At 33.9% G+C, this 14,389-nt stretch overlaps 1 protein-coding gene across 4 annotated transcripts in view; it reads right to left on the reverse strand.

Annotated features, from left to right (window-relative positions):
* Positions 1–470: 470 nt before the first annotated feature.
* CSNK1G3 (casein kinase 1 gamma 3) overlaps positions 471–14,389 on the reverse strand; it is a 68,319-nt gene continuing 54,400 nt past the window's right edge. For 3 of the 4 annotated variants that reach the window (XM_083356255.1, XM_083356254.1, XM_083356253.1), the window contains 4 exons: positions 13,835–13,930; positions 10,378–10,484; positions 9,229–9,252; positions 471–2,718 (listed from right to left, as the gene is read on the reverse strand). In XM_083356255.1, the coding sequence (XP_083212381.1) occupies positions 2,664–2,718; positions 9,229–9,252; positions 10,378–10,484; positions 13,835–13,930 (282 nt within the window). In that variant the 3' untranslated portion in view covers positions 471–2,663. The remainder of the gene's footprint in view (positions 2,719–9,228; positions 9,253–10,377; positions 10,485–13,834; positions 13,931–14,389) is intronic. The other variant, XM_083356256.1, reaches the window with a different exon arrangement.

Consider the following 14,389-nt stretch of genomic DNA (forward strand, 5'->3'; position numbering starts at 1 on the left):
ACACTTGAAAAGGTATCTTGAGCTTCATACATTTTTCCATACTATTAATCTAAAGTATACTGATATTTTATCTTTCCACCTTGCCACCCATTTGTTTTTTTAACCAAAACTCCTTTCTATGTCAGTGCTTCAAAAAAGAGGATCTACAATTCTCAAAGATGAGGAGTTTTTGATCCCTGAAGATCTACTTCCCTTTGGCCCATTTCCTACCATTTTTTCATTTTCAGAATTTTAAACTAGTTTAAGATGGATTTTTAATACTAGGATCACGTTCACCCATAACCTTTTACTTTCCAATTATTCCAGGCATAGGCACTCAACATTAGAAAGTATGTAATAAAATTAAATATCTATGATATCTGGCGTAGTCATTAAATGAAAACACCAATACATGAAGCTGTCTGCAAACATCCACTTTCTTATCACTTCAATTCATTAGTTCAGTGCTAAGAAAAGAATGAAAGCAAGGGTTAAAAAAAACTACCTTTATTTTTTCTTCTTCATCCATTACATATTTTTAAACAGGGATGTGTTTTATTATTCATACATTCAGGCAATGTTGATTTTATTAGTTTAGACCGGGAAAAAGCATATAAATGCAGACATTGTTGATTTAACCTGAACACAACTGTATAACTTTCTATTGGCCAAGTCATGTGTGAGAACATTCTCCTTAGCATTAAAATGGTATACTTAAAATATTGCTAAACAGCAATGTCTAGATTCCAGTATTTGCAGAAAACAAACAAGCTTTACATTGATTTAATCTTCATCATAACTGGATTAATATACACAGTGTTATGTGTAAGGAATTCAGATCATATACACTGTACAGGGCAAAGAAAACCTTGAAAATGAAACGGCTAGGTGTATGATAAGAAATATATTGCAAGTATTTACAAATATAATAGAGAAAAGAAATTTGGTCAAATACTGCAAAGAAGGAGATAACCACCTACCTTCTTCTTTTAAAAAAATCAGTTTCTTTTAGTGCTTAAAGTAAAATCAGCTGAAATGGTCAAGTGGAAATTTTTTACCAAATCATCTAGTTGATGCTTTTATTGGTCAGATCAAGTTGGTAAATTGAGAATTTATTACACTAACAGAAACAGTGATTAACAATAGCCAGATTTGCACAATGTGTTTATATGTGTGCCTAATTCAAGATAACACACTGCAGTTTGGCAGTTAAGAAAAATAAATTATAAAACAATCCCTGTAAATGCAATAATGAATTCATCTGGTGTGCATTTATCAATTAATACACGCTTTGAATGTTACCATAAGATATTAAAAATAAATAATTATGCCCAAAGGCATGCACTGATAGACAAAAGTTAGCTCTAGGAAACCCTTTTTATAAGAAGACACATAATTTGCATTTTGGTCAACAAATCTGTCTAGCCATTTTATTTCCTTTACTCAAATCCTTATGATACTGGCAGCTTAACATGATAAACATACGCTTCTGTCATTATGGCTTTAAACAAAGCAAACTTTAGGGAGAAGGAGGAAGAGAAAGAACTGCTTTTTCTAATGAACTGTTATTTCATAACACAGGCACTTTAAGGAATTATCAGGAAAGTACCTAATCAAAACAATCAGCTGTATTTTAGTAATGCAGTATTCTGTTGAAATGTAAGAATGTTCTAGAAACCCCCAGCGGCAATCATAAACCACAGGCTAACATTCACTGAAGGAACATTATGGTTAACCCACTTCCATTTTCCTTTCTTAAATCAATAATATACATACCTCAGTTTATTACTTGGCACATCCAGACCTTCATTTTTAAAACTGTCATTCAACAATAATTTTTGAATAACGTTTTGTGATTTCCCACTCTACATGTTTGCAATAATTTCCTAGTAGCGTGGTTTTATAACCCTTTCAGTTGATGTTTCAGCATTGATGTCATACATAACTGGAAGCACAACTTGCATTATACAAATATTTGCATTTCAGTACAAGCACTATTGCCACTTTAACTACACTGCATCTCAACTAGAGGTACAACAAAAGCAGATTTGAAAGCCCAGATTTTACAAACACTGATACACCTCCTCCCTTAGAAAGCACAGCATTTAGGCTTTGTCTTCAAATGATTCATCTAGCTTCTGTCTTAGTACCACCAGGCAGTGACTCTAACATATTTGTAATAATTTTAAGTGGCAAGTTTGCAAATGTACTACCACCAGAGCAACAACTGGAAAAAAAGTTAAAAAAACCCTATTACTGAGAAAAGAAATCTTAAAGCAAGATATTTTAAATGCTTGGACAACAATAGCTTATTTTCCAGTGTTCTCTCTTTTAATCACTTTCAGTATGGCATTCCCCAAACCTTAGCAAATACCAGGTTTATAAATTATCTGGTCTTCAGCTAATCACTGCTAATGTTTTCTAAGTCAATTTTTCTGAGGAAAAAAAAAGCATTTGTTTGTATCTTGGTGATCAAAAGATATTTTTATGTTGACACAGCGTTAAAGCTTCCAAGAGAGATGATCCAAATTAAAAATATGTTGAACCACCAAATCAAATCAAGTATGAGAACCTTCTCACTTAAAGATGATGCTGGAAAAATGTGTGGTAACTAGAGAGATGACTTATCATGATAAAGCAGATGAGCAAGTGAGTAATTCCACGCCGTCTGCTTTCCTCCAAAGTCATTTGTGACGTTGAATGGTTTTCCTTTTCCTTCGCTTGAAGAAACAGCAGCACCTAGAATTGTTCATAAAAACAATCTTATATGAACAGAAAAAAGCACGCTTGGTAAAGTTTACTTCATAAGTTTTCATGAAGTTTTGAAATTGAAGCCATTCAGGTAATATTAAAATGCATTATAGCAAACAAAACCATATAAAAACAAAGATATATAATACAGGTGACTCCATTACGCATCTACAGTAAATAGATGATGTGATGAGATAGTACTGTCATAGCAGAATATCAATATGAGGACAATGCAGGCATTTTCTTATAAATCTGATTTAATCAGTGTGCAGAAACAATATTATTTATGTCTCATTATTACAAATAGCCTATTATTTTAATACAGTGAACAGATTTTATGGGTATTCAAGAAGGTAATCTTAAAAAAAAAGGATTCTCCTTTTCCCTGGACCAGGGGTAGGCAACCTCGGCTATTTTATGACTCATGGACTTCAACTCCATGACTCATAAAAGAGTCAGCATAGCTGACTCAGGAATTCTGGGAGTTGAAGTCCATGAGTCATAAAAGAGCCGAGATTGCCTATCCCTGCGCCTGGACAGCTGAGAGAGCAGGATGTGTTACTAAAATTAGGACAAGTATGTAAAAATACCTCTCCATAGTTCTAGGATTTCTAGGTAATTTCTAGGTAATTAATATCTATTTAATTTCTTTTGTTGTTTAATGTTAACTGTAGCATTACTAAAAGCTAAATGCTCATAGTACACTGTAGAATTAAGACTGGCAAACAACAAAGGTAGTGAACATTCCTACTAGTTTATCAATAGGAAAGCATTCTGGACTGCTTGTGCTGTTTTTATAATAGCGTACAGAGCATATTATAAAAGATAATTACATCAAGTAAAACCATGTTATTAACAAAATTGGCTAAGATCCTGGAAGCCAAAAAAAAAGACATTGCAGTTTACTAAAACCTTGCACAGTAGTTGAGCTTCAGAAGACTACATTGGGCTTGCATGGTAAAGATAAATATTCAAGTCATTTTGCCACTGCACAATCTATACCTATCATCTGTTCTATTATTATACTTCTTGTGAATTTGATGCCAATTATCCCTAAAATAAAAGAGCTTGAAACTTTTTTTAGTTAACATAATTCCCTAGCCCTATTCTGAAAAGGATCAAGTATCTTATATAGTAGTATATCTATAATATGTGTTATGTTTATACAAATTGCTGGGAAGGACATTTCCGTCTTTCTTATATTTTCGTATTTTTGTTTCAAGCAAAACAAAAACAAATTAATATTAAACTTTGTCCTAAGTAGCTATGGCTTTCTTTGCGAAGTATCATTTTAAGGCAACTGTAGAACAACAAAATGGAAGTTCAAATTTTTTTTGGAACACTTTACATTCTAAAAATGTTATATTTCAGATATATCCATCTGAAAATTAACATTTTGTATCTCTTGCTGTAGTCAGCACTGCCTACAAAATGGATGCATCTTCCAAGAGATATCAGCAATTAAATGAATAGCAAATGTAAAGAAACTTGGCAAATCTCAAAATTTCTTCAAGGTTTCGCATTTTTGTCTATTTTACAAAGAACTATTATTTCTGCAAAGTTCGTTCAATTTCTAAGGAAGTTAAGGTAATCTTTACTTGAATAAACAGTAATGAGAAAACTCAGAAATTCAAGGGTATGAAACAAGACTTAAACTTGTACCTCCAAACTGATTTATTATAAAATCAGGGATTTAAAAAGCAGATCAATTTGAGACTTAACCAAGCCTTGTTTTAGAACATATTTTGTGGGGTTAGATGAGCATAATCAGAACTCATCCCCTACCTTTTAAAACCATGATTAAAAACATATCAAACATATTGTCCCACCAGAAGACTGTAAACTGCTCTTCTTCTAAGTATTTTTTTAATTAAACTTAAGGGATGAAATATTGATGGGCTTCATTGTAGAACTAAAGAAAATGAGAACAGTAGCATGTCTTAAATTATAACATCATCTCTGTTTCTTTGGGCTTAGAGACATTCTGTAAGATTTCAGCTATGTTAAAAGTATTTAAATACAAAAAAGAACTAACTGCAGCAAAATGTGTGCTCTTAAGTAAATGATCACTAGAGGGCCTCACTCTCATATGTACTAAATATTTGTTATTTCCAAATTCTCTTTTTCCCCTCTCTTCTCTTTTAAGGGCTGAAATATTTGTGAAGCCAGCATTCATACTAAAACTGTTATTAAAAGTCATAGTTAGTCTACACCTTATACAGGAAATTGAAATGAACTGTTTAACAAAAATTTGTTGGAAAACATTTTTCAGAGAAGCTATGTTAGAGAATGCAATCATATGTTAATCTATTAGCATGAATACAGTGGTTATTGGATCTTAAATGGGATTAATCAGCTAGTCCTACTCAGAATGGTGGATTATTTTTCAAGAAACCATTGTTTGCCTTATAGTAGGCTTTTTGCAGTGATGATCTCTGGAAGAAAGGTACTTTTAATTATGGACAAAACCCAACCATCTGCCATAATATGAAATTAAAACCAGGAAAAGGAAAAAAAAACAGGGAAGCACTTTCTCTGAAAAGATTATCTCGGAAATGCTGATAATAAAAAATGTGTATGGAGGATACTAACAAAGAATTTCTTTGGCCTAGTTTCTTGCTATTAGGGGCAGAAAAGAGGAGCTGGTTTAGTTTAGTTTGATCTTGATCATGATATAGACATCATGGTGTATTCTAACTAATACAGCAAGTATATTGTGTAGTCTGTGTACCCCAACTGAAGCTTCATTGCAAACTAAAGATATTCACCTTCAAATGTTAAGCCCTTCATCCTAGCCTTAGATTCAGGGGAAGGCTAGAATCACACATAGTATTGTATTATGTATTTAAAAGGGTTCTACTGAACACACTGGAGTACAATACAAAGCATTTCTTTTGAAAGTGTTCACACTTGTCATTTCACTTGATATCATGCCTGTTCTGAAAACTTGGATGGTGTAAGCATTTGATTAGTTACTTGGGAGTATACAATTAAAAAGATTAGCTACTTTTATCTTCTAAGAATGAGAGTAAAAAATGGGATCTTTAATTTATGGCTAGGCATCTAAATGTTCTCCACAGAGAGAAATTTTCCAGCCAAAGCCGTCCAATTTGTGAGCCTTGTAGTCTAGTGGCTAAGGCACCAGGTTAGAAAGCAAGGCACTGTGAATTCAAGTCCTGCCTTAGCCATAAAAGCAGGCTGTTTGACCTTGGGCCAGTCTCTCTCTCTCTCTCAGCCCAACACATTCACAAGATTGTTGTTGTGGGGAAAATAGGAGGAGGAAGGTGTGTTGGATATGTTTGCCACCTTGAGTTATTTGTAAAAAACAATAAAGGCGGGATGAATGGATAGACAGAAAGACAAAGTTTATATATGGCAGTCAAACCAAATTTGCACCTGAGGGAAATAATTTCATTTTTCTTGTCTTCTCTTCTGTCCATATGACAATGAAATACCCAAATGTCCAACTTCCTATTTATCTCTTTAGTTTAGTAGATGGGAGAAAACAAAGTACAATGGCTGACAAACAGAAGAGAATGCCTGGAGACAGCTGGGCAACTGTGAGTCCCCATCCTTGAACATTCAACACAGAACTCTTGATTCTGGTGGAAGGCTATATCACTCATTTGGCCCCCAGACTAAACAGTGGACGAGAATTACAGCAGACCAGTACATTCAACTGCTAATCCAAACTCATTAGTTTCCTTGAATTGGAATCAAACACCCCTCCTGATGTGATGACCACCAAGAAAAATGATATTGGATAACTACCAGTAGGTAGGTTTATAGTCTAGTCTAGTTTATAGTCAAACTCTCGACATCACGTGACATCATGTGACGTATCAGAGCTTTTTCTCCATTGCCAGTAATGGGGTGGGCGTGGTTTCCTGATGACACGTCCGGCCCGTGGGCTGGCAGTTTGACACCCTTGGTCTAGACCACAGGTCTGCAACCCGTGGTTCCGGAGCCGCATGCGGCTCTTTCAGCCATCTCCTGCGGCTCCCAGTCTTCTGCCATGTGCAGTCCAAAAAAAAAAAAGTGGGACTAAAAAAGTTCAACCAATCAATTAAAATATGCAGGGTAGGTTCATATCTCACCTTGGCTCCACTCTTCAGTCAAACCCTGTTCTGCACATGCACACATGTATGCGCATGCGCACATGTTTTTTTGCGGCTCCCAGTTTTTCCTTTTGTGATGGAACCGGTTCTGAGTGGCCCTTTCACTGTTTCAGGTTGCTGACCCCTGGTCTAGACTGTCTCAGCAGCAGAAAAATAAAATTCAAATATTCCTATCAACTCAGTTACCTCCCTCACAATCCTTACTTGTTCCATTTCAGCTATGTAAATGTCCATCTGTATTAGTTTCCAGGTCCAATATATTATATGGTGCTGATTTTGACCTATAAAGCCAGACATGGCTTGTCATCTGGGTCCCTTCCCCACCTTGTCCAGCCAAATTCTGACTGACCAACTAGATCTAGTTAGGAAATTCCACACTTTGGGGGGGCTGAGGCAAAGAGTCTGTTTTCTGTTGCAATGCTGACACTGTGACATGGCCCCTCCCTGTGGAATTTAGACTGCTACAAGTACCTCAAGATCAAGATATTTTTTAAGAGTCTTCTCCTGATAAAAGTTGTTATTGTTGCCATCTTTTATTTTCTTCCTATTTTTCTAGCGCTGTTGTAATTTTATTTCCTTTTAAAGTTGTTTTCTTTTTATGTAAACTGCTAAGAGTCATTTTTTTATTTGTAGCAGCATACAAATATGTTTAATAAATAAATAAATAGGTAGATAAAAATAGAACTTCATTATGCATACTTTTTTCCACCTAAAATCTGCAACTGAAAGAACGTTATTTTTGTGGTAAAATTCTGCATTACTTTATTTTTCCTATACTTTCAACTCCCTGGTAACCCATCAATAAAACTCATTTCATAAATTTATTGAATTCTGTAAATTGTGATGGCTTGTGCAAACAGATATAACGGAAAAGACAATATTATTGTGGTTACCATACAGAGTGTAAGGGCTGAATTATATGGTAACACGGAAAATGAAATATGCTTCACTATATAAAAATACAGCATAAATTCAAAATAATGCTATCTATAAAACATACAAAATAAATACAAAATATAGTTACATAATATATATTATCATATATATTAAAAATGTTTAAGTGTACTTATAGGGACTGCAACTGATAATTTTTCATCGACAAAAATATAGTTGCATGATTTTTTAAAAATATTATTTGAATAATCTGTCCTAACCAGAGCAATTAAAATTTAATTTCAAGCATGAAAAACAGGTTAAAAGAAACCAACAGATAGAAAATTGAGACATAATTGACTGTATTGTATTATTTAATATATTCTCCTACAGATACCTTAGGATATATTATCACGGTCTCTCCAGAATCTTCCTTAAAGGTGAAGGTATATTAATTTATTAGAAGGGTTAGTAGCTTTATGCAATGTCACTGCCACTGAAAGTGTTTTCTGTAGTTTTACTGTAACATTTTTATACACTATTATATTTGACGGTATGGTTTTTATAATATACTTATGGTACTTTTATGTCATGATTAGTAGCTAGGAATTAACTTTTTTAAGCCACTATTTTCACCTGCATTTTTCTGTTTACATCATGTATGGAAGATTGAAAACTGGAGGAAATAAATGTTTAATGAATTTATTTCCTTCAGTTTTAATAATGAAAAGGATGAGAAGTTATGAGGAGAGGGGCTGAAGAGCGGGGTGCTTTTTTTCAAACCAATAAATACAGTTTCATTAATTACATCCAAATATTTGATTATTTAAAACATAAAAGAACTTCCAATGATATTATGAATACAGCTTTCCTATCTGGTGCAATTGTTAGCATTCAAAATTAGAAAAAACAACAACCATCATTTTAGAAAATTTGTCATTCCATCCAAAACTAAAACTTGCCAATAATAAATTAAATGTGAAAAATGTTTTATAGACTGCTTTTTGAGATGAGTACAATGACTGAAATGTGGAAATGCACTAAAATATAAATTTGAGAGGAGTAATTGTTCCCTGAGTTTATTAGTTAGCAGTTACCAATCACTAACAACTCAGTAAATATGGGTGAAAACATATAGTGTAATTTAGTGCTATTAAAATATTTAATTATTTATGAAGTTAAGGTATTACTGTGGAAATTAAAATACCTGAAATTGTTGTTTTCCCTTTAAAATGGCAAATCGATGGGCAAAACAACTGTATTAAAGCATAAATTAAAATTAAAGCATAAATTCAGGCGTATTAGATAAAAATACATTAAAGCTACATCACTTGAAAACAAATAAGAATTGAAGCAGGCAAAAGTGCTCCTCAATAAGCTAGCAGGTTTCTTATATTAAAGAAGACCAATATTAAAACAATTAAATTTATTTTGGGTTTTTTCCAATTGTAATTTTGTTTTTAAATGCTCTGGAGCTATTTCTGCCTGCCTGTGCTTTAAAACTCACCACATGTTCAACACTTTCTGGCAGCTAATATGAGGAAAATACAAGGAAGGGGGAAAAATCAGAATGCAGTATATTGTAAAGAAAACTTACATTTGAACATATAGTCATATAGTCAAGTAATGAGTAAGATAATAACATATCATTTAAATTAACGGAGACCAAATCAACCAAACCAACGCCATTCAAAGTATTACATTTCAGCTTGTAGTTTAGGAATTTCTTCAACTAGTTTAGGGCACAACAAACATGCATGTCTTGCTGATTTATTTGTTGCATAGATCATATTTCTTTCTGGGTGTTTTAATGTGGTATAGAATTTCAAAACCAGAGATTGAAATATTTTCAGTTAATTTCAATTGTGCCTGTCACTAACACCATCCTTTGTAGATGGCAATCTTGACTCATTTGCAATGCCAAAAAGAAAGCTAAATGGTTAGATATACACAAATATCCCACTACCTAGAGACTTTTGGTGCACCTCAGGAGGGGAAAATGAACTATTCTGAAGTGCTTTCATGTATAAAAGCTACACCCTTTGCTGAAATACATCTGTATTATGAGTGAGAGTATTTTGTACATTATTTTAAAAAGTTCAGGCAATTTTTTTCCTTGCTTATAAGTGAGCAGAATGCTGTTGTAGACAGCAGCAAGCTGCATAACGGCATAAACCCCTCTATCACATTATTGTACTAGTATTTATTCTAGTAGTATTCTATATGAAATATATTGTGAGGAAATTGTACTGCCTGGAAAGGCTAATAGCTTCAATTAAACCATTTTATAGACAAGTAAATGGAATTTCTCTCATACACATTTCCCCTGTCTCTTAGAGCAGAGGTCCCCAACCTTTTGGGCACCAGGGACCGGTTCCATGGAGGGAGGGTGCATGGTTTTGTGTGCTGCCTACATCCCACGGATGGGGCTTTGCTTGTTTGTGCAGACCGGTTGCTGGTATGCCGCGGACCGGTACTGGTTCACGGACTGGGGGTTGGGGACCCCTGTCTTAAGAGTTAAAAAAAAGAACTGTTTAGGGGCTTCATGTATTACTTGTCACAGTTAAGAACTTAGATATCATTGGAATTTCAATTGGAAAATTCAACCTCATAAAATGAGCTGTCTCCAAAGATATTATTTCAAAGCAATACATACTTGGTTTCATCCATAACTTCTACTTCAGCAGGGGCTGTGATGGGTGCATTTGAACGGCCAGCAGTAGGATCATCAGTGTTGAGTTCTCCATTTGTTGAACTTACAACCTGCAATGGAAACAGATTCAAAAATTATGCAATAATAATTGTATAATTTACATTTACTACACTGGTTTATTATGACATCAAAGAGTTGGAATTAGTGTTATGAGCATATTATTTCATAAGTGGTAGTACTTTTTTATTCACTCATGTGTGTCTATTACTAATTATTGCAAGATCCAATCTGGATCGGTCACCGGGACCAGATGTTACTCTTCCAAGCTTTTAAGACTCCTCAGGGAACTTCTCACTACTGGAATATGTGCTTTGGTCCTCTGAGGATGGGGTCCAGAACAAGTCTAAAAGCTCAGAAGAGTATACATCTGGTCCCAGTATAGACCCAGATTAGATCTTGCAACATTATTTTGGGACACATATATCTGTCTTCATTCATTACTAATCATTCTCCAACTGCTTGTAGAAAAAGCCATCTGCAAAATAGGTGCTAGCAATATAAAATATTACAATCCTAATATATAGTAGTTATCCTTGAATAAATCTCTGGCTAACTACCCTGGAATAAATTCAAAGAACTTCACTAGATATGTAAGATTGATTGATAACAATGACGCTTTAAGCTGATAAGCAATAACATCTGTTCTTATTAAGTAATCCTGTTGCACAGAAAGATGGACATCCACTTTGCAATTGTATATAATAAACTGCCATACAACCATTAAAATCAATTCTATAAATAAGTATGCCTATGAAATAGGCTGCAATTTTAAATAATGACATTGTCATAGTTGCCTGCATAATTACTAATGCGAACATCCTGGGTAAGGTAATATAAATGAGGACACATATCCAGAAAGACTAAAACTGAGAAGGGAGGCAAGATAATTAGGTAACATAATACCAAGCATTTCATTACTATTTAGTTTTTATTCCTCATAAGTCTTTCATTGCATCAACAACTTAGTTTTACTTATGACATGCCCTGGTAAATTATACATGTTCTAGATAGAATTCATAATACACATATAATAAATATGACTTTTCCTTTTAAGAACATCACCTGGTACATTATTCATTCATTTAATGCCTTAAAGTCAGTTTTTGACTTCTGACAACTGTCTGGACTAGTCCTTGCAATTTTCTTGGCATGGTTTTTCAGAAGTGAGTTTTATTTGTGGCTATATAAACTGTATAAATAAATTAAATGCATATCTGTCGCTCATTTGTTGCACAGATCAAATTTCAAATTTATTTGGGATGTTTTTAATATGGGATCAAGGAAAGAGGAGAATGAATCCAGCTAATTTCTCTCTATAACATAAATCATGTTTTCTTTAGTGGAAATGCAAAACACAGAATAAAACCAAAGGAAGAGTATAAAAACAACCAAATTGCAATTCTAAGTGACTTAAAAATATAATTATTACCAATTGATTAATTCAATACAAGTCAGAGAATTTTGATTCCAAAAACATTATCTTTAAAGATGCTGTTAATTGCTTTATGATTGCAAAATTTAGTAATGTAGACTAGTATCTTAAATGCTAGGAAACTATGTTAAAGAAAGAAAATGACTGTAGCAGGAACAAAATGCACAAACAAATAAACCATTTTGCATAGATGAATTACTTCTTCTCTCATCACTGACAACCTTTAGTAGAAACTAATACTTATGTTTCTTAGTATACAGGTCTATTTTCCCAAAAACATAGGATAGGTCATGGTAATGGCATTAGATTCCCACTCACAGTACAAAATAACAATTATTTCCTATGCCCATTACAAAGGTTGACAAAGTGATTACGGAAGTTTGAATAAGATGAGAAATACCGCAAAGAGAAACAAAATCATCTTTCTGGCATGCTCTTAATGTGCTGTTACATGTTTTCAAAAACTGTAGTAAACAACCCTGAAAAGAATTTAATTGATGGAAAACATTTTTAAAAGTCTATGAGTTGAAGACTACAATCTAAAAGATATCCTACAGCAGGGGTCCCCAACCATGGACCGGTACCAGGCTGCAACATGCCAGCAACTGGTCCACACAAAGAAGCAAAGCCCCATTTGCAGGATGCAGGCAGCACACAAAACCACGTACTCTCTGGTCCATGGAAAAACCTTTCTCCATACAACCGGTCCCTGGTGCCCAAAAGGTTGGGGACCTCTGTCCTACAGCAACAACATAAAAAAATAATTAACAAAATAATGCATTTCCTTGGAGATATTATACTTCAATATAAGTTACAATCCACATATCTTTTTTTTACTTAGGAATTATGGCCAGGTTTCAAAAAATGAAGCAGTCTAATTTTCTTTCAACAAAGCAGAATGTATGATGCAGAAAAGCATTATTATCTCTATGGCTTATCCCTAAATTACTAATCCTGATTCAGATGCAAATTATAGTAATTTAATATAGCAAATTAGATTATCATTAAGTATGAGAGACAACAGCAGACAAGCCAACTACAGCTAGACAAATGATTCTTCAAATATATCTTTTTTGGGGGGTCTGGGTGATTTGAAATGGCTATATAGCCATTTAAAAATATACAAGAAAGATATAATTGACAATGGAGAGATATTGGTGGTAAAAAAATGAAACAAGCCCTTTGGCAGAAGCAAAAGAAAAGGACATCAAGGGAATAAAAGAACTGCTGGGAAAGCAGCAGGAAATTATCCAGATCCTATTGAAACAGAGAAAGAGTAGTAGGTGACAGGGAACTTTCCATTTGTTTCTCCCTTTTGCACAAATTTATGTAATCATAGATACATGAGCTCTCTTTACATCACATGGACTTGCAACAACTTTTACTGGATTTAGTAAACTTGTTTTTCAAGACCATTTTAGAAAGAATGAACAGCTACATATGCATAATATATTTGAGATGTATTACTCACTAAGCAATTATAAAGTTCACAAACCAGGCAAATGATATGGTAAGGCAGAGAATTTGACTACACTTCCAACGGGTTATTATAACAAAAGGAATATCAGTATTGCTTTCAATCATTAAGCATAAAAGGACATTAAATAGGGACTAGAAATTGTTACTATAAATGGTGATTCGTACGATCAAACTATTACTAGTAGTCAGCAATCATTTGAAGCTCTAATGGCACTGCCATTTCCACTACACATCATTCAATGACAATTTTACTGCCTAGGAGTCGTCCAAATATGTTTTCTTCAAAATGCAGATGGCTGTTCTTATACAAGCACTTGTAGGGAAAAAAAAACCAAATTTTGCCTGATTTTTTTTATTACGGCTTTTGTAACAGAAGACATCTAGTTATGGACACAATTAGAAGTAAATTTTCAGTGGCAACTAAACACATGCCATTTTTGTCCAAGGAAATTAAGATGTGGAAATAGTCATGCAAAAAACAGAAAATACCTGTACCGAGCCACCATGTCTGTCTGCTGCCAGGTGAGCTCTCAAGTGATGGGGATTGGCCTGATGGGGGTCCCAAGCTGCCCTGTGGTCCATTGACTGCCAGTAACATAGTGCATTAAGCATGCATACAAGAGGAGGAAAAAGAACCCAAAATATATTAAATATACCACTCAGCTAATCAATTGTATTTTATTCTAAATAAAGAGCACAAAAATGCATAGAAGCCTATGCACGTATACTAAAACATGTACAAATGCAAAATAATAATATCAGTTTAAAGTCCGTACCCCCCCTTTTTTTAAAAAAAAAAGATGCATAACAATGAGTGGAATCATTTAACAACAGTTCAAATGTGGAATTCCATGCAGAATAAAAATATTTGGGGAACTAATTTTGGAAATTATACACTTTTTTTAGAAAACTAATTTCTACATTATTCTGAATAATTACAGGCATGCAAAATGATTCCAATGAGAACCATTTTGGTTATGAAACAGCTGATCAAGCAATATGTTCCTGAAATAAAACACCCATGATCTGAGGGTGTTTTGAGAG

Source organism: Vipera ursinii, assembly GCF_947247035.1.
Source record: "Vipera ursinii genome assembly, chromosome: 2".
Lineage (NCBI taxonomy): Eukaryota > Metazoa > Chordata > Lepidosauria > Squamata > Viperidae > Vipera > Vipera ursinii.